The sequence below is a fragment of the Macaca nemestrina genome, chromosome 10 (genome assembly GCF_043159975.1).
Source record: "Macaca nemestrina isolate mMacNem1 chromosome 10, mMacNem.hap1, whole genome shotgun sequence".
In the NCBI taxonomy this organism is placed as follows: domain Eukaryota; kingdom Metazoa; phylum Chordata; class Mammalia; order Primates; family Cercopithecidae; genus Macaca; species Macaca nemestrina.
Window position 1 is genome coordinate 26785504 of NC_092134.1, and position 25753 is coordinate 26811256.

Sequence of the window (25753 nt, forward strand, 5' to 3'; positions counted from 1 at the left end):
TACTTCTTTTCTGTCTGTTTTCTCCCCCAGGAGAACACAAACCCTGGGAGAATGGAGATCCCATCAGTCTTGTTTACCTCTGTATTTTCAGTATCTAGAACAGTGCTTGGCACACAGTGAAAGCTCAATAAATGGATGAATTAATCAACAATATAAGCACTTGAGATGATTTTCCGTCATTGCATCATCTCAAGTCAATGAGACACAAATGCTTTGTGACTGGTGCCATCATTTACCAGGATTAAAACCACAGTCCCTGTGGTTTTTCTTCTTTATGCTGTCTTTATTTCAGTCAAGTCCATTGATTTGCTCTTCTCTGCTGTCCCCTGTTTTTCTTTCACATCTTTATCAAAGCCCTCTAAGCCTGAACCCCATCTAGTATCTGAAGCCTTCTTTTGCAAGCAGCCTGCAAAAGAAGACCCAAGACAGACCTGCCCGCAGCTCACCTTTACGGCCTGCTGCCTGTGCATCAGGCACTGCGTTCCCTGCTTTTACACATTAGTATCAAGGAGGCCAAGGCATAAAGGGACAAAATAGCTCACCTAGTTAGAATTCAAGACCTTTCTCTCTCTGCTATACTTTTCCTCAATCCAAGGGCTTTCTTTAAATACTGAACAGAGGGTGGTTGTGATGAAAAGGCAATGTGTTCATTCAGTATGGCCCACAAGACAAGGCAGGACTAACTGCAGTAACTTACAGACTCTTGAGCACTCTTACTAACTCTTGAGCACTTCTGACTCAGGAAAACCATCAGAACAGTGCTACTACAGAAGAGGCTGCCTCAGAAAATAGCAAGGGCCTCCCTTCACAGGCCACAATGAACATGGAAAACCATCTGCCAAAGATAATCTAAAAAGAACTCTTATACTAGAAGATGGATTTAGACTGGACTTCTAAAAGGACTTTTCAAACTCTAAGATTCTATTCCTATCTATACTAAACTCTAAACCTCTATATTTTTAGTGGTTTCTCCCATATAATTTAGCATGTAACTATGTAATCCTTCATATTGATCTTTTTGCTTCAGGTGTCAGTCAACTCCTCATGGGCATTAGTCAAGGGATTCATTTCCTTTCTATCCCCTAAAGTGCCCCACACAGTTTTGAGCCCACAACAGTGACTTAAATATGACTGAATAGGTTTCCCTGGGGCTGTCAAGGCAGGTTCTCATTTGTGCCTGGGGTGGACGTCGGGGGGCATGTATACAGTTGACCCTTGAATAACACAGGTCTTAACTGTGTAAGTCCACTTATATGGGAATTTTTCTTCAATGAAATGTGAATAGAAAATACAGCATTTGCGGAAGGTGAGCCCTTCTACACAGAGAGACAACTCTTCATATATTTGGGTTCCACAGGTCCAACTGTGGGACTTGAATATGTGCAGGGGTACTGGAACCAATTCCCAGCATATACTGAGGGATGACTATATTTAGTTATTATGGTTGAAGAAGCTTTAGTGGGCCTGTGTGATCAGTTAGGGTTGGGAAGCTATGAGTCTCAGGTGTTGAAACTCCTGGTGCCAGTTTAGATAAAAATGAGGCATCTCATTTCTGGTACTTACTAGGAAGAATAAATTACACTTATTCTGGGAGTAATGAGTTTGGCTTGTTATGTCAGTACAATTTCCAACAAGACCAATGAATATGTAAAATCCTTTATTTAATAAAGGATTCCTCAAACATCATAAGTGGATACCATGTTATATGCGAAGTGCTATGCTGGGTGCTTTGGGGTTAAGTAAATCAGCAGGGCATGTTTCCTAATCTCAATGAACCTAAAATATACAAATATACCTAAGTGATATGGTTTAGATTTGTGTCCCCACCCAAATCTCGTGTCAAATCCCCAGTGTTGGAGGAGGGACCTGGTGGGAGGACATTGGATCGTGGGGTGGATTTCCCGCTTGCTGTTCTCGTGATCGTGAGTGAGTTCTCACGGGAACTGGTTGTTTGAAAGTATGTAGCACCTGCCCCTTCTCTCTCTTCCTCCTGCTCTGGCCGTGTAAGATGTGCCTGCTTCCCCGTCGCTTTCTGTCACGATTATAACTTTCCTGAGGCTCTCCAGCCATGCTTCCTGTACAGCCTGCAGAGTTGTGAGCCAGTTAAACCTCTTTTCTTTATAAATTATCCAGTCTGAGGTATTTCTTTATAGTAGTGTGAAAATGGAATAATACACTAAGTTAGCCAAGAAGGTATTCTGGATATTTAACAACATATACAATTATTTTAACAAAACTATTAGTATCTTTGAATCTTTAGAATTTTATTAATAAAATTTCAAAAAATAGACTTTTGCTACTGTCATACCTCTGGCTTCAGATGGGTGACATTCAAGAAGAGGATCAAAGTTGTAGACCTTAGTTACAACAATGATCCAGAAAAAAGATAAGTTATTTTCAGATAAGAGCTGACAAACTATGATTAATGCTTCTCTCATGATTGTTAGCATTTATGTCATAATTCTCAGGGTGTGAGCTTTAAACATTTTAAAATTAATTTTCAATCTCGAAATGATTAAAGTAGACAAAAAAAAAAAAAAAAAAAACCCCGAAGAAGCCTTAGAGGCAAGGCTCTGGTCAGGAAACAAAAGGTTAGTGCTCTGAAAATCCTTCTCATCTTTTACTAAAATAATTTTCAGTTCTATAAGTTGCACTGAAAAAAATCAAGCATACTCACTAAACATTTTTGTGTTGAATATTCTCAAATGATAAACAGATTTCTAGTTAAACATGACAGATGAAACACGTGTTTATCAACACTGCTTCTCTAAACCTTACTGAGTTTTAAAACTTAAGGTGTAAACCTACGTGTAAGGAGAAAGAACAAGCACAGTGTTATCAAGTGGGCATGAGATAATTTTACAACTTTGAAGGCTGATAAAGAGAGGAGAGAAAAGTAACAGAAGAGTAATCCTAAGTCCCTGCAGATGAGGTGTGAAGAGGCGAGCTGATGCGGCCTTTGGTGCCACCCCCACTCACCCACCCGATTCCTGGGAAGGTTCAGAAGACAGAGACACGAAGTACTAGTATTGCAAAAGGCAGTGTGAGGTGCGAAGCTGAAAGCAAGAGGACTGAGTCAAAGCCGACCAACCCATCAGCAATTCCAGGAGGCTCTACTTTCAAAATGTGTCCAGACTCTGATCCTTTCTCACCAATTCCTCATCGTTATGCTTTTCCAGCCCACCTCCAACTGTCATATAGCTTTTGAACTGGCACCACTGCAGTTTCTTTGAACACAGCAGCCAGTGTCAGTCAGATTATCTCTCACCAGCTCAAACCCCTTCTCCAGTGGCTTCCCTCTCCCTCAGAATAAAAGCCAAAGTTCCTGCTGTGACCTGTGAGCCTCATGGCTGCCTCCTCACCTCACACTCTGCTCCAGCCATAGGGCCTCCTTGCTGGTCTTCTATTAGGTGAGCTACAGCCGCAAAGCCTTCACCTCAAATGCTCTTCAGCCAAAGAGGGCTCACCCTCTTACTTCTCTCAGGTCTTTACTCAATGCCATCTTTTCAACATGGTGTTGTTCCCCAACCACTCTGCCTAAACATTGAATCACTAACCACATGTCCTCCCCTGATATGATTCCCATCTCCCTTCCTAGCTTTCAATCTTTTCTTATCTCATGACACATCATTCCCTCAGCACTTACTATTTTCCTTCTTGCCCACAAGAACACAAGCTCCGCAAGGGTTGGAACTTTAATCTACTTTGTTTACTGCCTGTCACCAGAGCCTAGAATAGTACCAGACCTAACAAATATTTGTATAAATAAATGTCTATATAAGAAATTGTCAGTTCTCTGTATTCCCTAGCCCATACAGCCAGGAAACTACACTTCTCCCCCAACTCTTACTTGAGTAGTCACTACTTCAGTACTTGATCTGAGACCCAAGGGTAGCAAGTACAGCAGAGGGTGGGCTGGTCAAAAGCTTGATACAGAGGAATTAAAAGTCTATGCACTGAAGAGTAAGCTCCAGTCCCTGCCCCTGCCTGACTCCTGGAGGTCAGCTGACAGACTTAAGCACTGTCCCCACCCTCATTCCAGCTCCAACCTTCAGGCAGGAGTTACAAAGATCCTAGTATGTTGAAACTGAATGGCACCAATAATAAAGAGGTTCAGTACCTGACCACCCTACGATGATATTCACTAGTCAACAAGTTCTATCCACACAGAGCTTTCAAATGCTTTCTAGGGTTCAGAGGTATTCCAGGTATTAGAGGAAAGCCTCCAACAACAACAAATCAGATACTAAAACAAATAGGAGAGGAAAATCCTATCGAAAGATAGAAATGGCCAGGCACAGTGGCTCATGCCTGTAATCTCACAACTGTAATCCCAAGGTTCAAATGCCACTTTGGGAAGCTGAGGCAGGTGGATCGTTTGAGCCTAGGAGTTCAAGACCAGCCTGGGTAATATGGCAATACCCAGTCTCTATAAATAAAAAACAAAAAGCAAAAAACAAAAACAAACAAACAAAAAACCCAAAAATTAGCCAGGCATGGTGGTGCATGCCTGTAGTCCAGCTACTCTGGAGGCTGAGATGGAAGGATCGCTTGAGCCCAGGAGGTTGAGGATGCAGTGAGCTGTGATCATGCCACTGCACTCCATCCTGGGTGACAGGGCAGAGCAAGATACTGCGAAAGAAAGAAAGAAAGAAAAAGAAAGAGAGAGTGAGAGAGAAAAAGAAAAAAGGAAAGAAAGAAAATTAGAAACAGAAGAAAACTAAAAAGAAAAACCAAAAAACTAAAATTCAGAGACAACTAAAATTACATATTTCTTGCTATAAGAATATAAATTAACTTTAAACATTTAATTAGAAATTTAAAATATGATAGGTTTAAAAAATCTGAAAAATAACATTGATCAAATCTAAAAAGAAAAACAAGAAGAGGGCAAAAAGATAAGAAAACTAGAGCATCAATCTGGAAGTTCCAATATTTGACCACTAAGAAAACCAGAAAGGGTATGGGGAAAATGAGGAAGAGGAAATTATTAACTAAATAAATAGAAGAAAATGTCCTAGAACTGAAGGAACTTAAACCTCCAGAATGCGAGGGTGTCCAATTTCCCAGCACAAGGAATGAAAAAAGGGCCTATGAAGTTTCAGAATTTCAAGAAGGGAGGAAGATAGTAAAAGCTTCCAGAGAGAAAGGAATAAAGTAGGAGGGAGATAAGCAGGGAAAAAGAGAAACAGGGCACAAAAAAACCAGGAAGAAGAGTGACATTACAATTTACATGGAATCTAGATGATGATGTGGCAAGGCCACCAAAATCCTTAGGGAAAACAATTTTCAACCTAGAATTTTATACCTAACCAAAGTTGGGTCAGGAGGAGAGACAAGGACTGATGGGTTTTTTTTGTACAAAGAACCCCTTCTTGTTCTGTTTGACCTTTTAAAACAATGTGCATTTATTATTTAATAATAAAATTATACTTAAGAGAAATAAAAACTATGTCTAGTTACGAGTCCCATGTCAATCCTTCTATTACTCTGTTAAAGTTTACACTACCTACTTTTTGTTTGTTTGCTTGTTTTTTCCCCAATCTTTAACATAAATTTGATGAAGATGTAAGAGAAGGGACTATCAAGGGAATCTAGGCTAATCAGAAGGTTTTTACCCTTGGATTAAAAGCCATCTGGAAAAAAAAAGGAGCAAGACAAACTCCTCACTACAAGGGAAAGGTCAGCTAGACCCAGGAGGACTCCTTCAGTTTTGTAAAGAGACATACAAGTCAAAGCTCCCCTAAGATTAAACAGCTCTCTAAAATCTGCTGTTTCAGATCACTGCAAATTAGAAAGCATGCCTGTTAATGAACATTATACCAATCATATTAACAGTCTGAAAAAATGCTATAGCACAAAGACCTTCCTGACATTTTACCTAGATGTCTGTATTTTCAGGAGCTTACGAATTAGGTGTGTTGTTTTCACTTTTAAAAGCACTGCTTTGGCCGGGCACGGTAGCTCACATCTGTAATCCCAGCACTTTGGGAGGCTGAGGTGGATGGATTGCCTGAGCTGAGGAATTTGGGACCAGGCTGGGCAATATGGTGAAACTCCATCTCTATTAAAAATACTAAAAATTAGCCAGCCATGCTGGCGCATGCCTGTAGTCCCAGCTAATGGGGGATGCTGAGGCAGAAGAATCACTTGAACCCGGGAGGTGGAAGTTGCAGTGAGCAGAGATTGAGCCACTGCACTCTAGCCTGGGTGATAGTGAGACTCTGTCTAAAAAAAAAAAAAAAAAAAGGCACTGCTTTGTCTATACACATACACGTAATCACACATAGCAGACAGATTAAAACCTGAATAAAATCAATCCATCAACAGTAGAGAATCTACCCCCATCACTTCCCTACCTCCAATTTATTAATTCATTCACTCATTCATTCATATACATTGTGAACTCACCTATTATCTACTATCTATTAAGTGTCATGTATGAGAAAGGCCTTATTGGGCTTTATGGAGAATACAAGGACATGGCCTCTGTCTTCAAGAAGTTTAGTGCAGACTGGTTGTATCCAAGATGGCCAAATAGGAACAGCTCCAGTCTACACCTCCCAGTGAGACCAACACAGAAGATGGGTGATTTCTGCATTTCCAACTGAGGTACCTGGTTCATCTCACTGGGACTTGCTGGACAGTGGGTGCAACCCATGGAGGGTAAGCTGAAGCAGGGCGGAGTGTCACCTCACCCAGGAAGCGCAAGGAGTCAGGGGGTTTCCCTTTCCTAGCCAAGGGAAGCTGTGAGTAACTGTACCTGGAGGAGCGGTATACTCCTGCCCAAATACTGCGCTTTCCCCATGTCTTCACAGCCAGCAGATCAGGAGATCCCCTCCCATGCCTGGCTTGGCAGGTCCCATGCCCATGAAGCCTTGCTCACTGCTAGTGCAGCAGTCTGAGATTGATCTGGGACTATGGAGCGATGAGTGGGGAGGGTCATCCACAATAGCTGAGGCTTGAGGAGACAGTTCTACGCTCACAGTGTAAACAAAGCGGCAGGGAAGCTCAAACTGGGTGGAGCCCACCGCAGCTCAGCAAGGCCTACTGCCTTTCTAGATTCCACCTGTGAGGGCAAGGCACATCTGAACAAAAGGCAGCAGACAGCTTCTCCAGACTTAAACATCACTGCCTGACAACTTTGAAGAGAGCAGCAGTTCTCCCAGCATGGTGTTTGAGCTCTGATAACGGACAGACTGCCTTCTCAAGTAGGTCCCTCAGCCCCCTGTAGCCTGACTGGGAGACACCTCCCAGGAGGGGCTGACAGACACCTCATACAGGCAGGTGCCCCACTGGGATGAAGCCTCCAGAGGAAGGATCAGGCAGCAATATTTGCTGTTCTGCAGCCTCCATTGGTGATACCCAGGCAAACAGGGTCTGGAGTGGACCTCCAGCATACTCCAACAGACCTGCAGCTGAGGGACCTGACTGTTAGAGAGAAAACTAACAAACAGAAAGGAATAGCATCAACATCAACAAAAAGGACATCCAGACCAAAACCCCATCCATAGGTCACCAACATCAAAGACTGATAAAACCATAAAGATGGGGAGAAACCAGAGCAGAAAGGCTGAAAATTCCAAAAACCAGAACACCTCTTCTCCTCCAAAGGAACACAACTCCTCACCAGCAAGGGAACAAAGCTGGATGGAGAATGAGTTTGACGAGTTGACAGAAGTAGGCTTCAGAAGGTCGGTAATAAGAAACTTCTCCAAGCTAAAGGAGCATGTTCTAACCCATCACAAGGAAGCTAAAAACCTGAAAAAAGATTAGACAAATGGCTAACTAGAACAACCAGTGTAGAGAAGAGCTTAAATGACTTGATGGAGCTGAAAACCACAGTACGAGAACTTCGTGACTCATGCACAAGCTTCAATAGCCAATTCGATCAAGCAGAAGAAAGGATATCAGTGACTGAAGATCAAATTAATAAAATAAAGCAAGAAGACAAGATTAGAGAAAAAAGAGTGACAAGAAACGAACAAAGCCTCCAAGAAATATGGGACTATGTGAAAAGACCAAATCTACATTTGATTGGTGTATCTGAAAGTGATGGGGAGAATGGAACCAAGTTAGAAAACACTCTTCAGGATATTATCCAGGAGAACTTCCCCAACCTAGCAAGGCAGGCCAACATTCAAATTCAGGAAATATAGAGAACACCACAAAGATACTCCTTGAGAAGAGCAACCCCAAGACACATAATTGTCAGGTTCCCCAAGGTTGAAATGAAGCAAAAGTGTTAAGGGCAGCCAGAGAGAAAGGTTGGGTTACCCACAAAGGGAAGCCCATAAGACTAACAGCAGATCTCTCTGCAGAAACCCTACAAGCCAGAAAAGAGTAGGATCCAATATTCAACATTCTTAAAGGAAATAATTTTCAACCCAGAATTTCATATCCAGCCAAACTAAGCTTCATAAGTGAAGGAGAAATAAAATCCTTTACAGACACGCAAATGCTGAGAGATTTTGTGACCAACAGGCCTGCTTACAAGAGCTCCTGAAGGAAGCACTCAACAAGGAAAGGAACAACCGGTACTAGCCACTGCAAAAACATGACAAATTGTAAAGAGCATCGATGCTAGGAAGAAACTACATCAATTAACGGGTGAAATAACCAGCGAGCATCATAATGACAGGATCAAATTCACACATAACAATATTAACATTAAATGTAAATGGGCTAAATGCCCCAGTTAAAAGATACAGACTGGCAGACTGGATAGAGTCAAGACCCATCAGTGTGCTGTATTCAGGAGACCCATCTCACATGCAAGACACACATAGGCTCAAAATAAAGGGATGGAGGAAGATCTACCAAGCAAATGAAAAGCAAAAAAAAGCAGGGGTTGCAATCCTGGTCTCTGATAAAACAGACTTTAAACAAAAATCAAAGAGACAAGACCATTACATAATGGTAAAGGGGTCAATTCAACAAGAAGAGCTAACTATCCTAAATATATATGCACCCAATACAGGAGCACCCAGATTCATAAAGCAAGTTCTTAGAGACCTACAAAGAGACTTAGACTCCCATACAATAATAATGGGAGACTTTACCACCCCACTGTCAATATTAGACAGATTAATGAGACAGAAACTTAACAAGGATATCCAGGACTTGAACTCAGCTCTGGACCAAATGGACCCAATAGATATCTACAGAACTCTCCACCCCAAATCAACAGAATATACATTCTCTTCAGCACCACATCACACTTACTCTAAAACTGACCACATAATAGGGAGTAAAACACTCCTCAGCAAATGTAAAAGAACAGAAATCACAACAAACTGTCTCTCAGACCACAGTGCAATCAAATTAGAACTCAGGATTAAGAAACTCACTCAAGACCGTACAACTACATGGAAACTGAACAACTTGCTCCTGAATGACTACTGACTAAATAATGAAATGAAGGCAGAAATAAAGATGTTCTTTGAAACCCATGAGAACAAAGACACAACGTACCAGAATCTCTGGGATACATTTAAAGCAGTGTGTAGAGGTAAATTTATAGCAATAAATGCCCACAAGAGAAAGCAGGAGAGATCTAAAATCGACACCCTAACATCACAATTAAAAGAACTAGAGAAGCGAGAGCAAACAAATTCAAAAGCTAGCAGAAGGCAAGAAATAACTAAGATCAGAACAGAACTGAAGGAGAGAGACACAAAAAAGCCTTCAAAAAAAATCAATGAATCCAGGAGCTGGTATTTTGAAAAGATCAACAAAATAGATAGATTGCTAGCAAGACTAATAAGAAGAAAAGAGAGAAGAATCAAATACATTCAATAAAAAATGATAAAGGGGATATCACCACCCATCCCACAGAAATATAAACTACCATCAGAGAATACTATAAACACCTCTAAGCAAATAAACTAGAAAATCTAGAAGAAATGGATAAATTCCTGGACACATACACCCTCCCAAGACTAAACTAGGAAGAAGCTGAATCTCTGAATAGACCAATAACAGGTTCTGAAATTGAGGGAATAATTAATAGCCTACCAACCAAAAAAAGTCCAGGACCAGATAGATTCACAGCCAAATTCTACCAGAGTTACAAAGAGGAGCTGGTACCATTCCTTCTGAAACTATTCCAATCAACAGAAAAACAGGGAATCCTCCCTCACTCATTTTATGAGGCCAGCATCATCCTGATACCAAAGCTGGCAGAGACACAACAAAAAAAGAGAATTTTAGGCCAATATCCCCGATGAACCTTGATGCGAAAATCCTCAACGAAATATTGGCAAACCGAATCCAGCAGCACGTCAAAAAGCTTGTCCACCACGATCAAGCTGGCTTCACCCCTCGGATGCAAGGCTGGTTCAACATACGCAAATCAATAAACGTAAGCCATCACATAAACAGATCCAACGACAAAAACCACATGATTATCTCAATAGATGCAGAAAAGGCCTTCGACAAAATTCAGCAGCGTTTCATGCTAAAAACTCTCAATAAACCAGGTATTGATGGAACATATCTCAAAATAATAAGAGCTATTTATGACAAACCCACAGCCAATATCAGACTGAATGGCCAAAAACTGGAAGCATTCCCTTTGAAAACTGGCACAAGGATGCCCTCTCTCACCACTCCTATTCAACATAGCATTGGAAATTCTGCCCAGGGCAATCAGGTAAGAGAAAGCAACAAAGTATATTCAGATAGGAAGAGAGGAAGTCAAATTTTCTTTGTTTGTGGATGACATGACTTTGTATTTAGAAAATCCCATCTCAGCCCAAAATCTCCTTAAGCTGATAAGCACCTTCAGCAAAGTCTCAGGATACAAAATCACTGTGCAAAAATCACAAGCATTTCTATACACCAATAACAGACAGAGAGCCAAATCATGAGTGAACTCCCATTCACAATTGCTACTAAGAGAATAAAATACCTAGGAATATAACTTCCAAGGGATGTGAAGGACCTCTTCAAGGAGAACTACAAACCACTGCTCAAGGAAATAAGAGAGGACACAAACAAATGGAAAGACATGTCATGCTCATGGACAGGAAGAATCAATATCAGGAAAATGGTCTTACTGCCCAAAGTAATTTATAGATTCAATACTACCCCTCCCTCCCGCCTCAAGCTACCAATGACTTTCTTCACAGAACTGGAAAAAACTACTTTAAAATTCATATGGAACCAAAAAAGAGCCCACATAGCCAAGACAATCCTAGGCAAGAAGAACAAAGCTGGAGGCATCATGCTACCTGACTTCAAACTATACTACAAGGCTACAGTAACCAAAACAGCATGGTACTGGTACCAAAACAGAGATTTAGACCAATGGAACAGAATGGAGGCCTCAGAAATAACACCACACATCTACCACCATCTGATCTTTGACAAACCTGACACATACAAACAATGGGGAAAAGAGTCCCTATTTAATAAACGGTGTTGGGAAAACTGGCTAGCTATATGCAGAAAACTGAAACTGGACCCCTTCCTTAAACCTTATACAAAAATCAACTCAAATGGATCATAGACCTAAACATAAGACCTAGGACCATAAAAATCCTAGAAGAAAACCTGGGCAATACCATTCAGGATATAGGCACAGGCAAAGACTTCATGTCTAAAACACCAAAAGCAATGGCAACAAAAGCCAAAATTGACAAATGGGACCTAATTAAACTAAAGAGCTTCTGCACAACAAAAGAAACTATCATCAGAGTGAACAAGCAAACTACAGAATGGGAGAAAATGTTTGCAATCTATCCATCTGACAAAGGGCTAATATCCAGAATCTACAAAGGACTTAAACAAATTTACAAGAAAAAAGCAAACAACCCCTATCAAAAAATGGGCAAAGGATATGAACAGACACTTTTCAAAAGAAGACATTTATGCAGCCAACAGACACATGAAAAAATGCTCATCATCACTGGTCATTAGTGAAATGCAAATCAAAACCACAATGAGATACCATCTCATGCCAGTTAGAGTGGCAATCATTAAAAAGTCAGGAAACAACAGATGCTGGAGTGGTTGTGGAAAAATAGGAACACTTGTACACTGTTGGTGGGAGTGTAAATTAGTTCAGCCATTGTGGAAGATAGTGTGGCGATTCCGTAAGTATCTAGAACTAGAAATACCATTTGACCCAGCCATTCCATTACTGGGCATATACCCAAAGGATTATACATCATTCTACCATAAAGACACATGCACATGTATGTTTATTGCAGCACTACTCACAATAGCAACTTGGAACCAACCCAAATGTCCATCAATGATAGACTGGGTTAAGAAAATGTGGCACATATACACCATGGAATACTATGCAGCCATAAAAATGGACGAGTTCGTGTCCTTTGCAGGGACGTGGATGAAACTGGAAACCATCATTCTCAGCAAACTATCACAAGATCAGAAAACCAAACACTGCATGTTCTCACTCATAAGTGGGAGTTGAACAATGAGAACACTTGGACACAGGGAGGGGAACATCACACACTGGGGCCTGCTGGAGGTGGGAGGCTAGGGGAGGGATAACATTAGGAGAAATACCTAATGTAGGTGATGGGTTGACGGGTGCAGCAAACTACCATGACATGTGTATACCTATGTAACAAAACTGCACATTCTGCACATGTAATCCAGAACTTGAAAAAAAAAAAAGTTTAGTGGAGTTAGAACGCATTGCATAGCCACTGAAATATCTGCTAGTCTGCAACTCTTTGTATGATACCCTGACAGGATAAAGACATAAGGATTTGGGGTACCTTAGTCTTTTAAAGTGATTCAGAAGGGATATTCTCTTATGGTGTGCATTCTTGTGAAGCTTCCAGTGTCAATATTTTACAAGAAGAGTATCAACTTTGCTTTTGTCCAAGTAGGAGGCCAAGTAAGATAGAGACTACAAATGAGGTTAAGGTTACCCCACAATGACCTAGCAAATGAGGTTAAGGTTACCCCATAATTGACTCAGCAACTGTCAAGACCAAGAGAAAAGGGGAAATAGTTTCAATATACAGAATTTGATTTTTTACTGGCAAGCCATATAAAACGTTAGAAACTCAAGATACTTTAAAAAACACTCAAAGGGCATTAAGAGTTAGTATCTCAGGGAACTATATGAATTACAGGTGTCTCAAATTCACATTAACAGATGGAACCAATTATTTCTTAAAAATATTGACAGACTAAAATAATCTTGCCTCTGTCAACAGAACTAAAAATGATTTTGATGAACGAGTATCTTAGTCTGACATAGTTTCACTGGCAGAATGATAACTAAGGCTGGGTATACTTGACCAAGAGAACTGTAATATGGATATACTTGCTTGGCAAAGAAACTTAAAATCAGCAGAAACACAATGTGCAGTTATCTTCAAACCAATTAAAAATAAGAAGATATCGCACTAGTAATTTATAAGCAAATGTGAGAGTCAAGGTAGAAAAGTAGAAGTGATGTATTTTAAGTATATAGCAAAAGAATGATGGTCTTCTTGAGCACTTACTATGTGCCAGGCACATTGCTAACTGCTTAACAGTCAATGTGGCCTAGTAATTAAGAGCTAGGTCTCTGGAGCCAAGCTGCCAAGGTTCAAATGCCAGTTCTCCCATCAACTGTGTGACCTTGAGCAAGCTATTAATCTCTCTATGCCTCTATTTCCTCATCTATAAAATATGGATAATGATGCTACCTCCCTCCCAGAATTATGTGAGAATCAAATGAGTTAGCACCTGTCAAGTGCTGAGAACGCAGCCAGGCACACAGTTAGTGCTACAAAAGTGTTAGCTGCTGTTGTTCTTAAAGCTAAGCGACAGGCAGAGCTAAAATTCAAACCCCAGGACAAACTTTCCACTTTAAACACTGTGTATACTGACTAAACAAGACCTTACTGATAAATGAGTTAATTAACAGTGATACAGTGCTGTGTTTCTTGAAAATAAAACAAAACTACAAATAGATGAAAACTGTGCAGTAACCATCAAAGGAATGAGTGAGACTTGCCAATGGGATTAGATGTGGGAGACACACAAAGCACCCCTTGGGGTCAGGAGACCTAGGTTCTAACACCAGTTCAACAACCAAGTAGCTGCGTATCCTTGACTGGCCACTGAAAATGCGGGGTCTCAATTTCCTCATCTGTAAACAAGGGGACAGATAACTCTGAGGTGTCTTCTAGTGCTGACATCTTATGATACTATGACCCAACAGAACATATAGTAGTTTAAAGATGTACCTTTCAGAAAAAAAAAAAAGGCACTACTATTTATTTTTTCAACAGCTACATGTATCTCAACAGGTGCATCACCTAGAATGTAGTTATAATTCTGGGCATAGCAACTGCAGGAGAATGAAATAGACAGCACAGAGGAGCAAGTCTACCATATATTTTTAAATGCCATTAAAACATAAACAGGTTAATCTAAGAAATAAAACAAGAATAATTTTTATAACCATGTAATACTTTTCCAAAGTAAATTTTATAAACGGGGTAATTTTTTGTAAGTGGTTAACAAATCATTCATCTCTTGTTTTATAATCACGTTGAGAAATGATACAGTTTACCTTTTTGCCCATGACGACTGCTGAATTTGTCTCCAATTTCTGGGCGCCTTGTCTGTCTCAGCAGCATTTTGATCAGAAAAGCATCTTCAGCATTTGAAGATATCATCACTTTTTCAATGTATGAATCTGTGGCTCCTTTATAACTGGTGTTAAGAGAAAGTCACTAAAACAGAGTTTTCAAACTGCCCTTTGTGACCTTCTCACCCATGTTATATTTCATTTCACGCCTACCATAGAGTACTCTGACATTTTCATCTTGGGCTCTGAAAAATGACTTCCATTTTTTTAAAACATTAAATTCAAATTTCACAATTTCCCTTTTACAACACTACACATTTATTATGAGGAAGGCACAGTGCAATTTAATCCTCACGAGAGTCCATACTGTTATTCCCTTATTATAGATGAGGAAAACTGATGCTTAGAGGAGTTAAGTAACTTGTCCAAGGGCACATGACTCATACAAAGTGGAACTGGGATTTCAGACTCAACTCCTAGCTCTTAATGGTAATAGTACTTTTACTTACTCAGTTTTTCAATTATTAATTTTTTTTTCACATAACAAACATTATTAGAAATCTACCACGTATCAGATCCTGGTAGCCTTTGGACACCTAACAATTAAGGAGACACAGTTACTGCACCAAAGGAGCTCACAATCCAATCAAGGAAGAGACAGGTAAGTGCAGTAATGACATCTGGTGTGAAGAACAGGAGAGGCTCAAGGGAGACAGTCAATTCTGCTGGGAGTGGGGGATGACAGTGGTGGCAGGCTGTCAAGCCCTGCCACAGAAGAGGTAACCCTCAACTTGAGACCTGACCAGAGTGGGTCACTGGCAGAGTGGCAGCCTGAGCGATTGCACAAGGCCTAATTGAATTAGGATGGCACATTTTGGATAATAAGAGGTGATTTCCTAGAAACATACAGCTTAGTGTGTGAGGGGGAGGCCAGGGAGGTGTGCTGAGGACGACTTTCCCACAGGCGCCCCTGTCATTCATACTTTCACTTAACTTACTCAAGTTTCACTCTATTTATCCAAGAGAGTAACATGGCCAGAGGAGTAGTTTAGAAAATCACCCAGCCAGGCACGGTGGCTCACACCTGTAATCCCAGCACTTTGGGAGGCAAAAGCAGACGGATCATGAGGTCAGGAGATCGAGACCAGCCTAACATGTGAAACCCTATCTCTACTAAAAATATAAAAATTAGCTGGGCATAGTGGCATGCCCCTGTAATCCCAGCTACTCAGGAGGCTGAGGCAAGAGAATTGCTTGAATCCAGGATGTGGAGGTTGCAGTGAGCCAAGATTGCACCACTGCACTCCAGCCTGGACGACACAGCAAGACTCTGTCTCAAAAAGAAAAAAATCACCCTAGCAGTGATGCAGAGAGAGCCTGAGAGGTACCAGCCTGGAGGCAGATGGACAGTTAACAGGAACTCCAGGCAGAGCAGAGGGCCACAGCACAGACACTGCAGCAGGAAGGAGAGAAGAGAGCTGCTAAGATGACAGGAACTACAGGATTGGTGTGTGTGGCAGGTAAAGGAAAGGAGTCAGATTGTGCTGGTGACCAGCTGGCTGCTGGCAGCTGATGCCATTTACCAAGACAGGGATCCAGGAGGAGGAGCCTGTTTGGGGCCACTGTAAAGCTGCCCAAGTGCTGATAGGAAGCTGACACCAGGCAGATGTCTATATGGGAGTCATCAGCAAAAAGAGGGTGACTGGAGTGCTGAGAATTGGGGAGCTTGTCCGGATGAGGCTCAAGAATCATCCCGGCCAGGGTGAAGTCACCACAAGGCCAGGAAGGATGGGGGGCTAAGAGTGAGTGATTAGACCGATAGGGAGGGCCAGGTGAGAGCAGTGTCACAACACCAAGGGAAGGGAGAGGTCAGTGGCGTCAAATGCTATAGAAGGGTCATATGAAATTCATTCATTCATATGATAACTATTTACTGAATGAATACCCACTATACCCACTATGTGCCAGGTACTATGCCAGACACTAGGGGGTACAAGGTGAAAAAAAGAGACAAAGTCCCAGTCTGCAAGAAGATTCCGATTGAAGAGTCTGTCTGATTTGGCAAATTCGACTACACATGGGTTTTGCTTATTTCTTTACTTCCTCTCTTCCAGCACTGGGGTGTGATTCCCACAAAGACAGGTACTGCTGGTTTTCCTCCCTGCACTATCCCATGCGCCCGGAATAGTTCCTGGCATACTGTTAATGCTCAAAAAGTATTTCTTAAGGGCTGGGTGCCGTGACTTATGACTCCCAGCATTTTGGGAGGCCGAGGTGGGCAGATCATGAGGCGAAGAGTTTGAGACCAGTCTGGACAACATATTGTATTTTTTATTTTTGTAAAAATACAAAAAATTAGCCGGGTGTGGTGGTGTGCACCTGTAGTCCCAGCTACTCAGGAGGCTGACGCGGGAGAATCGCTTGAACCGGGAGGTGGAGGTTGCAGTGAGCCGAGATAGTGCCATTGCACTCTAGCCCGAGTGACAGTGCAAGACTCACTCTCAAAAACAAAAGTATTTCTTGAATGAAATGAACATATAGGATGTCTTTGGTGACCTCTTCTGGAGCTGTTTCAGGAGAATGAGGAGGTAGGTAAGAGGCCAGTTCCGAGGGTTAGGGAGTGAGCAGAAGGTAACAAAGTAGAAATGGAGATGACAGACGACTGCTCTGAGGAGCTTCAGAGTCAAAGGAAGAGGAACACAGTGGCAGCTAGAAAGGGACACAAAGACCAGAAAAAACTTTTATATTCCTTTACAGGTAAAAAGTATCTGAGCACATTTTCTAACCTGTAAAGAAGGAATCAATAGGAAACAGGTTGAAAATATGGGAGGATGAAAGAGAAGATGACAGAAAAAGGTCTCTGAAAAGAGTGAATAAAATTAAGAAACCAAAAGGAGAGATGAACTTTGCACAGAAAAAGAGATACCCTCCTTCAAGACAGGAAGAGAGCCAACCAGCACAGCCACCTCTGTAACTGTAAAATAGCTGTTCACCCTGTACAAGTCAGTGTAAGAGTCTGGACCATCCCCTAAGCACAGCTGCCCATTTTCTCCTTGGTGCTCCTCCTCCAGAGACAAATCCATGGCACCCGAGATAACTCTCTTGCTGTGTTTAGCACAATGGTCAAGAGAAGCGCTCTGAAGCCAGATTGCATGACTTCAAATCCTGGTGCTGCCCCTTACTGCTGTGTGACCTTGGTAAGTTACTTAACTTCTCCTTGCTTCCATCTTATCTTTCTAATGAGCCACTAAGAGAACACAGCTCCTAGGGTGGTGGTAGGATTAACTGAGCTAACACATGTAAAATGTCCAGAACAGTAACTGGTACAGTATAAATTCCCAATAAGCTATTATGATCACGGTCATTACCGCACTTTTTTTGTGTGGGGGTCTTTGCCAACTAAATACGACTCCTTGCAAGCAACGCCTGTGGCTTATTTCAGCTCTATATCACTGGCACAAGAGGCAGGGTGGCTGGCACACAGCAGGCCTCAGCTACTGTGTATTGAATACATTTGTAAAACTGCCATCACAGCTCAAGAATCCAGTTCTCCTATGTCACCCTCACTGCCACCTCCTAAACTCAGTTGGCCTAGTTCACCTTGGCTAGGTTAAATATCTCTTCTAGTTTGGTTTTTATATTACAATGTGGTGACTATCATTGGCCCTTCTCACTAGGTTCATACTTTATTAAATTTTAGAGCTTAGAAGAAATTTAGAGATTAACAAGTCTAACTCTTTCATTGTATTATACAAATGAAAAAACTGAAGCTAACAGAATTTAAATGCTTTACTCATGTAAGATACACAAGACAACCTGTACGAGAGCTGGGCTATGTTCTAGTATACTGTGATGCCATGCTGTGGCCAGTGTGTTTCACTGTTTAAAAATATGACTCTTATCATGTCCCTCTCTGCAGTATCAATTTCACAACCTAGCCCCAGCAAGCTGCACTGATGCTCAAACCCAGGCACTATTATGCCATGTACCCTTCATCCTGTTGTTAATTCCATCAGGAACCCCTGCCTATGTGGTCCATACCTCAAACCCAGTTTAGGGTCTATATGATTCCATAGACTAGTTTTATATTCTATGCCATGCTTTTTTCATGACAAGTAATGTTACCCCAAATTGCTATTTCTAGTTCTCCAACACACCAAGACCTACCTTCTAATTTCTCCCATTCCTTCCCTTTTTTCTAACCTTTCTACATATTATCAAGGCACAACCAATACATACGTTATGGGTACATCTTTGTACTGTGGTTGCTGTGGTACATTACTTCCTTCCAAAGGAATCTGAGTCACCGTGGGCATGGACTTATTTACAAGCACTTGTTTGTTTTCTACTTTCTCACCTGAGAAGAAAAGAAAAAGAAAAGTGTTAGGCATATTTTTATCATCTGTGTGGAATAAAGATTACGAACTAGGCACAGATGAACATGCCTGTAGTCCCAACTACTTAGGAGGCTGAGGTAGGAGGACTGCTTGAGCCCAGGTTGAGGCTGCAGTGAGCTATGATCATGCCACTGCACTCCAGCCTGGGCAACAGAATGAGACAGACAGACAGAGACACACACACACACACACACACACACACACACACACACACACACCCCACAGTGTATATAAAATTAAGAAAATAATTCAGAGGACTATGTTAACATAAGAAACATCATCTCAGTAAATAGCAATTTTATATATCTCTTAGGATGTTAAGTTTTGATCACTTATTTTTATTTACAGTTATTTCAACCAGTAATAAGCCACCACCAATTCAACTTGGGCAATGAGAAAATCAAAATATTTCTTTGGTTTTGCTGTTATTCCCATTTTTGCTTTGTATCTCTTCCTGGTAAGCTCAAAGACCAACTACCTGTAGTACTGTCATAGCGCATATTTTCCAAGCCATACTGACCAGTGTTAGGATGAGAAAAATCCTCCAAGAAACAAAGGCAGACAGAGGGAGGAGAAGTCACGTACTCTGTGTCTCTTTGGAATCACAGCTTGATAAAGCATTCACCACCCACAGGCCAACCATGACAAAGTCATGTGGATTTTCCTCCTAACAACTGGGTTCTCTCCACCTTCACCACAGCTCCTGGTACCAGGTCTACCTTCTATTTCAGTGCCCTTCTAATCCTTTTTCTACACTGTAGTCAGAATGATCATTTCAAAACACATATCTGAATATATCACTGCTTTTAGGATCATAATGAAAATAGTATCACGGGCTCAGCATGGTGGCTCATGCCTATAATCCCAGCACTTTGGGAAGCCGAGGTGGGTGGAGAACTTGAGCCCAGGAGTTCGAGACCAGCCTGGACAAGATGGTAAGACCTCATCTCTACAAAAAATACAAAAAACTAGCCAGGCATGGTGGCACGCGCCTATGGGTCCCAGCTATCCAGGAGGTTGAAGTGGGAGAATCGCTTGAATCCAGGAGGCAGAGGTTGCAGTGAGCTGAGATTGTGCCACTGCACTCCAGCCTCGGTGACAGACTGAGACCCTGTCTCAAAAATAAAATTAATAAAATAAAATAAAGACAATACTAACACAGTTGCAAGGACTTGCTTACTCTGGCACCTACCCCGCGCGTCACCCACCAACTCATGCGCACCATGCTTCCCTGCACTCTCTTCTTGTTAGCCGCACTGGTCTTCTTTCAGATCTTTCAACTACCAAGCTCCGGGACCCTTGCACAAGCTTTTCTTACTACTTAGAACATGCTCCCTGACCTTCTTCTTTAGTTAACTCTTCCCTATCCTTCAGATTCCAGCTCACTTCCTTGGGGAAGGCCATGCTGATCTTCCTAACTAGGTCAAATCCTCTTGCTATAAAATGGCCTCATAGCTACCTATATGATTCCTTAACCTGCGTTTGTGCATGATCCTCTGATCAATGTTAGTCTCCTGCACCAGCCTGTGAGACCCATAAGGGCAAGGACTATTTGTTTCATCAACAAAATGCATTACAAGTTTGGAATTATAATGGAGTCATACCTTTGCAGGGGGATAAAATTCTAAAGTAGTCTGTAAGCTAAATGCGTAAATGAAGAAATACCAGTGCAGATGCAGGGACACGAACTACTCTAAATATTTCCTTAAAGTGGCTTTTCTATTATTCAAAATCATAACTAGAAAATTACAGTTAGCATAGATTACTGATAGGTAAAAACATAGTGTATAGAAAAACAAACTGGAAGGAAATTCATCAAAAATGACCTCATTGGTTGAGTCTGGATAGTGGTTTTATAGGTTGTTACGTTTTTCTGCCCTTTTTGTCAAATATTCAGAAATATTATGGAATAACACATGATTTCAAAGGTATATATTAAAAATATTTCTTTCAAAAGGCTTTTACCTGGAGAACAAATACCATCTGCATCTAAGATTTCATGTCGCCAGATAGGTTTCCTTGTAGCAGCATCCAACATGGGCCCCATTACTTTATCAAAAGTCTGATTGGTATATCGTTTCAATGTACATTTAGCATTTTTATATACAAGGCAACGCCCAAAGCCTAAAATGAAACCAAAATGGGCATTAGAACCACCAGTAATCCAAAGCTATAAGAAAACATGGATTTGTGCTACTCAGCAATCCACTCCACCTCACTCTCCCCCAAATCCCAAAGCTTCTCTGTATTTGATCATAATCTGGGACCAGTACAAACCAAATAAAAATCTGATAATCTGAAGAAGTGGCACAGGACTTGTCCCCTATCTACTGTCTGTATAAACACTGGAATCTCTACAACCATTTTCTGCACGGAATACAACTGGAGAAGGGTGAGAGAAATCTAAGACTGGCACTGTGATTCTTTCAGAGGACAGAGCCATAGAATATTAGAATTGGAAAGGGCCTTAGAAATCACCTGCTTAACCTATCCCTTTCACAGGCACTAGGAGTGAGGTCCAGAGAAATTAAGTGGCCAAGGTCATCTAGCAAGCTGGCAGCAGAGTTGAGGATTGTGTTAAACAGCACAAGGCCACTGACTCCCGAGCCAGGACACACATCCTTTTGGTGCACAACTTCTGCTAACCTTCCCTGGAAAGTTTTTCTTTTTAAAATTTGGCATTTAGAGCAAGTTCTAAGCCAGCACGTAAAAACACTAATTTTCCTCCAGAGAAGAGACAGAATGAAAAAAGAACAATCAAATTATTTCAATGGGAAAAATAGTTCTCTGCCCTAAAGATTGGAGTTTAATGACATTTTTAGATTGCATTTATCTAGTGGATGAGGGAAAAGCTGTGAAGTCAACTAACAATCTGAACATTAAGAAAAATAAGCTGTCTACCAATGGATCCGAAAAATAAAAGGAAGAAAAATAAGCAAAAAGGACAGAAGAAAAACCTTTGGGTGGGGCAAAAAAACTCAACCACTGAATCCCTAAAAGAAAAAAATCCATGAGTTGTAGAGTTACCCAAAACAGCTGTCATTCCTTCAACACTATAATTTCCTAAGATTCTGTGGCTGCATTTCTTTCTTTTTTCCCTTTGGCCAAGCAGTTATTTTAAACTAGATTCTCTTACTAATCTCCTCAGGATATATTGAGCCATGCCAGAGTTCACTTAAATAAGAAAATGTCTCAGGATGCAATGCCAGTTATTACTGATGAAATAAATGCATGGCTGTAAAATCCTTCACTTAACAATTTTCCACCAAAAGCAGAAATCTAAGAATGTGACTTTAGAAATCAATCAGGTAAAAGTGGATTTATAAATAAAATCTCAGGGCTGTAATGTAATTTTTTAAATATGAAGGTGACTGTGAGATGAAGTAACAAATTTCTACAACTGGACGTCAGATGAAGACATTTGTGTCTTTAAGCAAGGCCGTAGTCATCATGGCTCCTAGGAAATTGTGTATGGCCATAATAAACTGGGCTCAGAATGCCAGCTGGTTTGGAAACATTTCATGATCTTGAAATTTCATACAGTAGCCATTAACTGCAACATGCTGGAGTGCAATGTGAATCTTAACTGCATGAAATCAAGAACTGTTTTCTTCAAAGTGTAAAGAGACATTTTATTCACAGGTGATAGCTTAAGAGCTAGCGGACAGTAAACTCAGATCATTAAATTGGGTTGCAGAGTTTCTGACAGACATCACAAAGTCTTCAGATTTCCACATAAATGTTACCAGTTAATCAGAAAGGAAAACATCTAGTTTTAAAGCATGGCTGTTGTCATTTGGAGGAAAAAAAGAGGCATAAATTAAGTGTGGCCAACATTAATGCCAAAGACACATGTCTAGGAGTACTATTATGGCTGCCTAGCAACTACAAAGAGGGAAGGGGAAGGCATAGTGGGTATGCCAGAAAGGAAAAAGAGAAATCGAGATTATGAATAGAGAAGTCAGACTTCAGATCAGGTGATGTCTAACAAATCACGAAGTGGTGACTTGCGAAAGTAATTGTCAAAAACAGAAAGAAAAGCAGAAAAACTCCACGCCAGAGTTTGCGGCCGTATATTTTTAACTTTCATCACTTGGCCAAAGAAGGTACCAAATTATGAGGTTACGCAAATAAGAAACAGCTTTTTACATCCAGATATTGCTACTGCCCTCTCAAACAGGTTTGTTAATAATATATATCACTAGATACAGTGAAAACACATATTTCATATATTGTAATTCCTGCTGTAAAACACATTCTTACGTTTTTTTTCTCTTTGAAGGACTGTCTCACGTAACCAATACAATAACAGAGAAGAAAAATATTCTGTAGTAGTATGTTTAACAAATTATCTCCATATACTATTCATTAAAAATGACAAGAAAGCCAACATCAAAACCCAACCATCTCCTGTTTGTATATCATAAAATTCAAATAACTTGAAATGACATTAACCAAGTGATCTCTACATTAATCATCCCTATATCTAACTCTGCAAAAAGCACCTTTGGCATTAGTTTTGAAAATTCACTTACCTCTGTCTAAAGAGGCCTTGTTTAAAACAAGGGCATCTTCAATATCATAGCCACTATAGCTCATCACAGCAACTGTTGCATTCTGTCCAGCTGGCAGTTTCTCAAATTCTATCAATTCAATGGTTTTTGTCTTAACCATGGGTTTTTGTGGATATGCTAGTAGATACATGAGAGTATCAATTCTGTTTCGCTGGTTGTATCCTATAGTACCTGCATTGATATTGAAGAAAACAAAATACAACATTCTATTATGTGAAATAATAAGGTAGTAATGAAAATAGAGATAAATACATTAACATCACTAATTAAAATGAAGAAACTCTTCAGGTTCAAAATTTCAAAAGCAATACTCTCATGGTGGCTTAACAACTTGTAAAAGCAACTTTTCTCACTAATATTTAAAGTTTTAAAGTCCTACAAAGAAGGAAAAATATACTCAGAGTATATCTTAATCTAAATAATTTAGACTTTTTGGATTTATATTATCCCATTTAAGGGATTTAGTTTCCACTGGTTAACTTCACAATCAACAATTCTTTATTCGGTTCTACCATGTTCCAGGCCTGCTGGGGAGAGGTAATGTAAGATAACGCCCAGTGTTCACATCCAAGGAGCTTATAAAATGGATAAACAGGTATATTCCATAAAAAGAAATAAACAATTACAAAAGTTCTAAATGAAAAAGAATACAGGAGAGAAGGGAAGAAAAAGAATGAACAAAGAGGAATTAAAGTGAGAGCAAGGAAGAGGGGATTATTCATTTATTTGATGATTCACTTATTAAGCAGTTAATAAACATCTACTCTGTGCCAAACACTGGAGATAAAATGGGAAAAGGCTTGGTCCCTTCCTTAAGAAATCTAGGGTACAGCCCAATCAGGGGTGGGCTCTTCCCTCCTTAGCAATCAGTCTTTCCACCTGATTGTTCCTCAGAAGGGTGTTATTGGGTCACTGTCAACTGAACATGAAATCAGAAGGTTAACCCTTTCTCTCATCCCTTTCTCTCATTTCCCCTCATAAACACAGTGGGGTTCATGGACCTGTCTGAAGAAAAGTCTTTTAGTCTCCTGGGCTTGTGGGCACAGAACTGATGCTACACAGAGACGTTAAATTTGGAAAACTCAGTCTTGCTCTACCGTTGAGCTTGAGTGTGGGCTACAGAGCCTCTTTAACTTCTCCTAGGTATCTCTTTTTTTTTCCCCCATGAATAGCTAAGAACAGATGTTAGTGTTAGAAAAAAGAAGCTAGCTTTAAGCCTCTCTCTCTTGCACATGCTTCCATAGTGACACATGCACAACACACACACCACACACACACACACACACTCCAAAGTACCTAAGTGCCATTTCACAGAGTTACACCCTAGGGTGTGCAGACACCAAAACTCAATATTCATTTCCTTTAACTTTTTCTCCATACTCATGTCATTAAATCAATGATGATTTCATTTTGGGGATGAAAGTAAGTTATTCAGGCTGGGCGTGATGGCTCATGCCTGTCATCCCAGCACTTTGGGAGGTCAATGTGTGTGGATTGCTTGAGCTCAGGAGTTCAAGACCAGACATGACAAAACCATGTCTCTACTAAAAATGCAAAAATTAACTGGGCATGGTGGTGTGTGCCTGTAGTCCCAGCTACTTGGGTGGCTGAGGCATGAGAAGTGCTTGAGCCCAGGATGTAAAGGTTGCAGTCAGCTAAGATCATACCACTATACTCAAGCCTGGGCAACAGAGCAAGACCCTGTCTCAAAAAAAAAAAAAAAAAAAAAAAAAAAAGAAGAAGAAAAGAAAAAGAAAATAAACCAAGCAGCAAAAATGATATGGTACTCCTTGACAATTACTATTGAAATAAATAGTAAATATGTAGGGAATATCTACTACAGTGACAGTGCCATGCTTATTATATAGATTATAGATGCTCAATAAATGTCAAGTGAATTAAACTGAAGAATCCCATTATACTTTTTATGACAGTATGTGCTTAAATCTCTAAAAATTTAACAGGATTCAGCTGAAAAACAAGTCGAACTGAACCTCATGAACTTTTTATCGAGTTTGCACTATAAATTGCCAATTAATTTATGCTATTTTAGTGCCAACTAATAAACTGGGCAGGATACCTGGCAATAGATCACTTACTGTTTTAGAAATAAGATTACTACTGCTGGGATTATGGTAAAGTTCACTGACAATAAGTTTGTCCTTTTATATGAAATCACTTAAAATTTATGTTGAGATTTCAGTTCCAATTGTATA

At 40.5% G+C, this 25753-nt stretch overlaps 1 protein-coding gene across 2 annotated transcripts in view; it reads right to left on the reverse strand.

Moving 5' to 3' along the window:
- Positions 1-25753, reverse strand: part of LOC105497691 (RNA polymerase III subunit B) — a 136732-nt gene that overhangs the window by 25647 nt on the left and 85332 nt on the right. For both annotated transcript variants that reach the window (XM_011768973.3, XM_011768974.2), the window contains exons 20-23: positions 23499-23708; positions 20929-21087; positions 18806-18923; positions 14549-14691 (exon numbers count right to left, since the gene is read on the reverse strand). In XM_011768973.3, coding sequence (XP_011767275.1) covers positions 14549-14691; positions 18806-18923; positions 20929-21087; positions 23499-23708 — 630 coding nt within the window. The remainder of the gene's footprint in view (positions 1-14548; positions 14692-18805; positions 18924-20928; positions 21088-23498; positions 23709-25753) is intronic.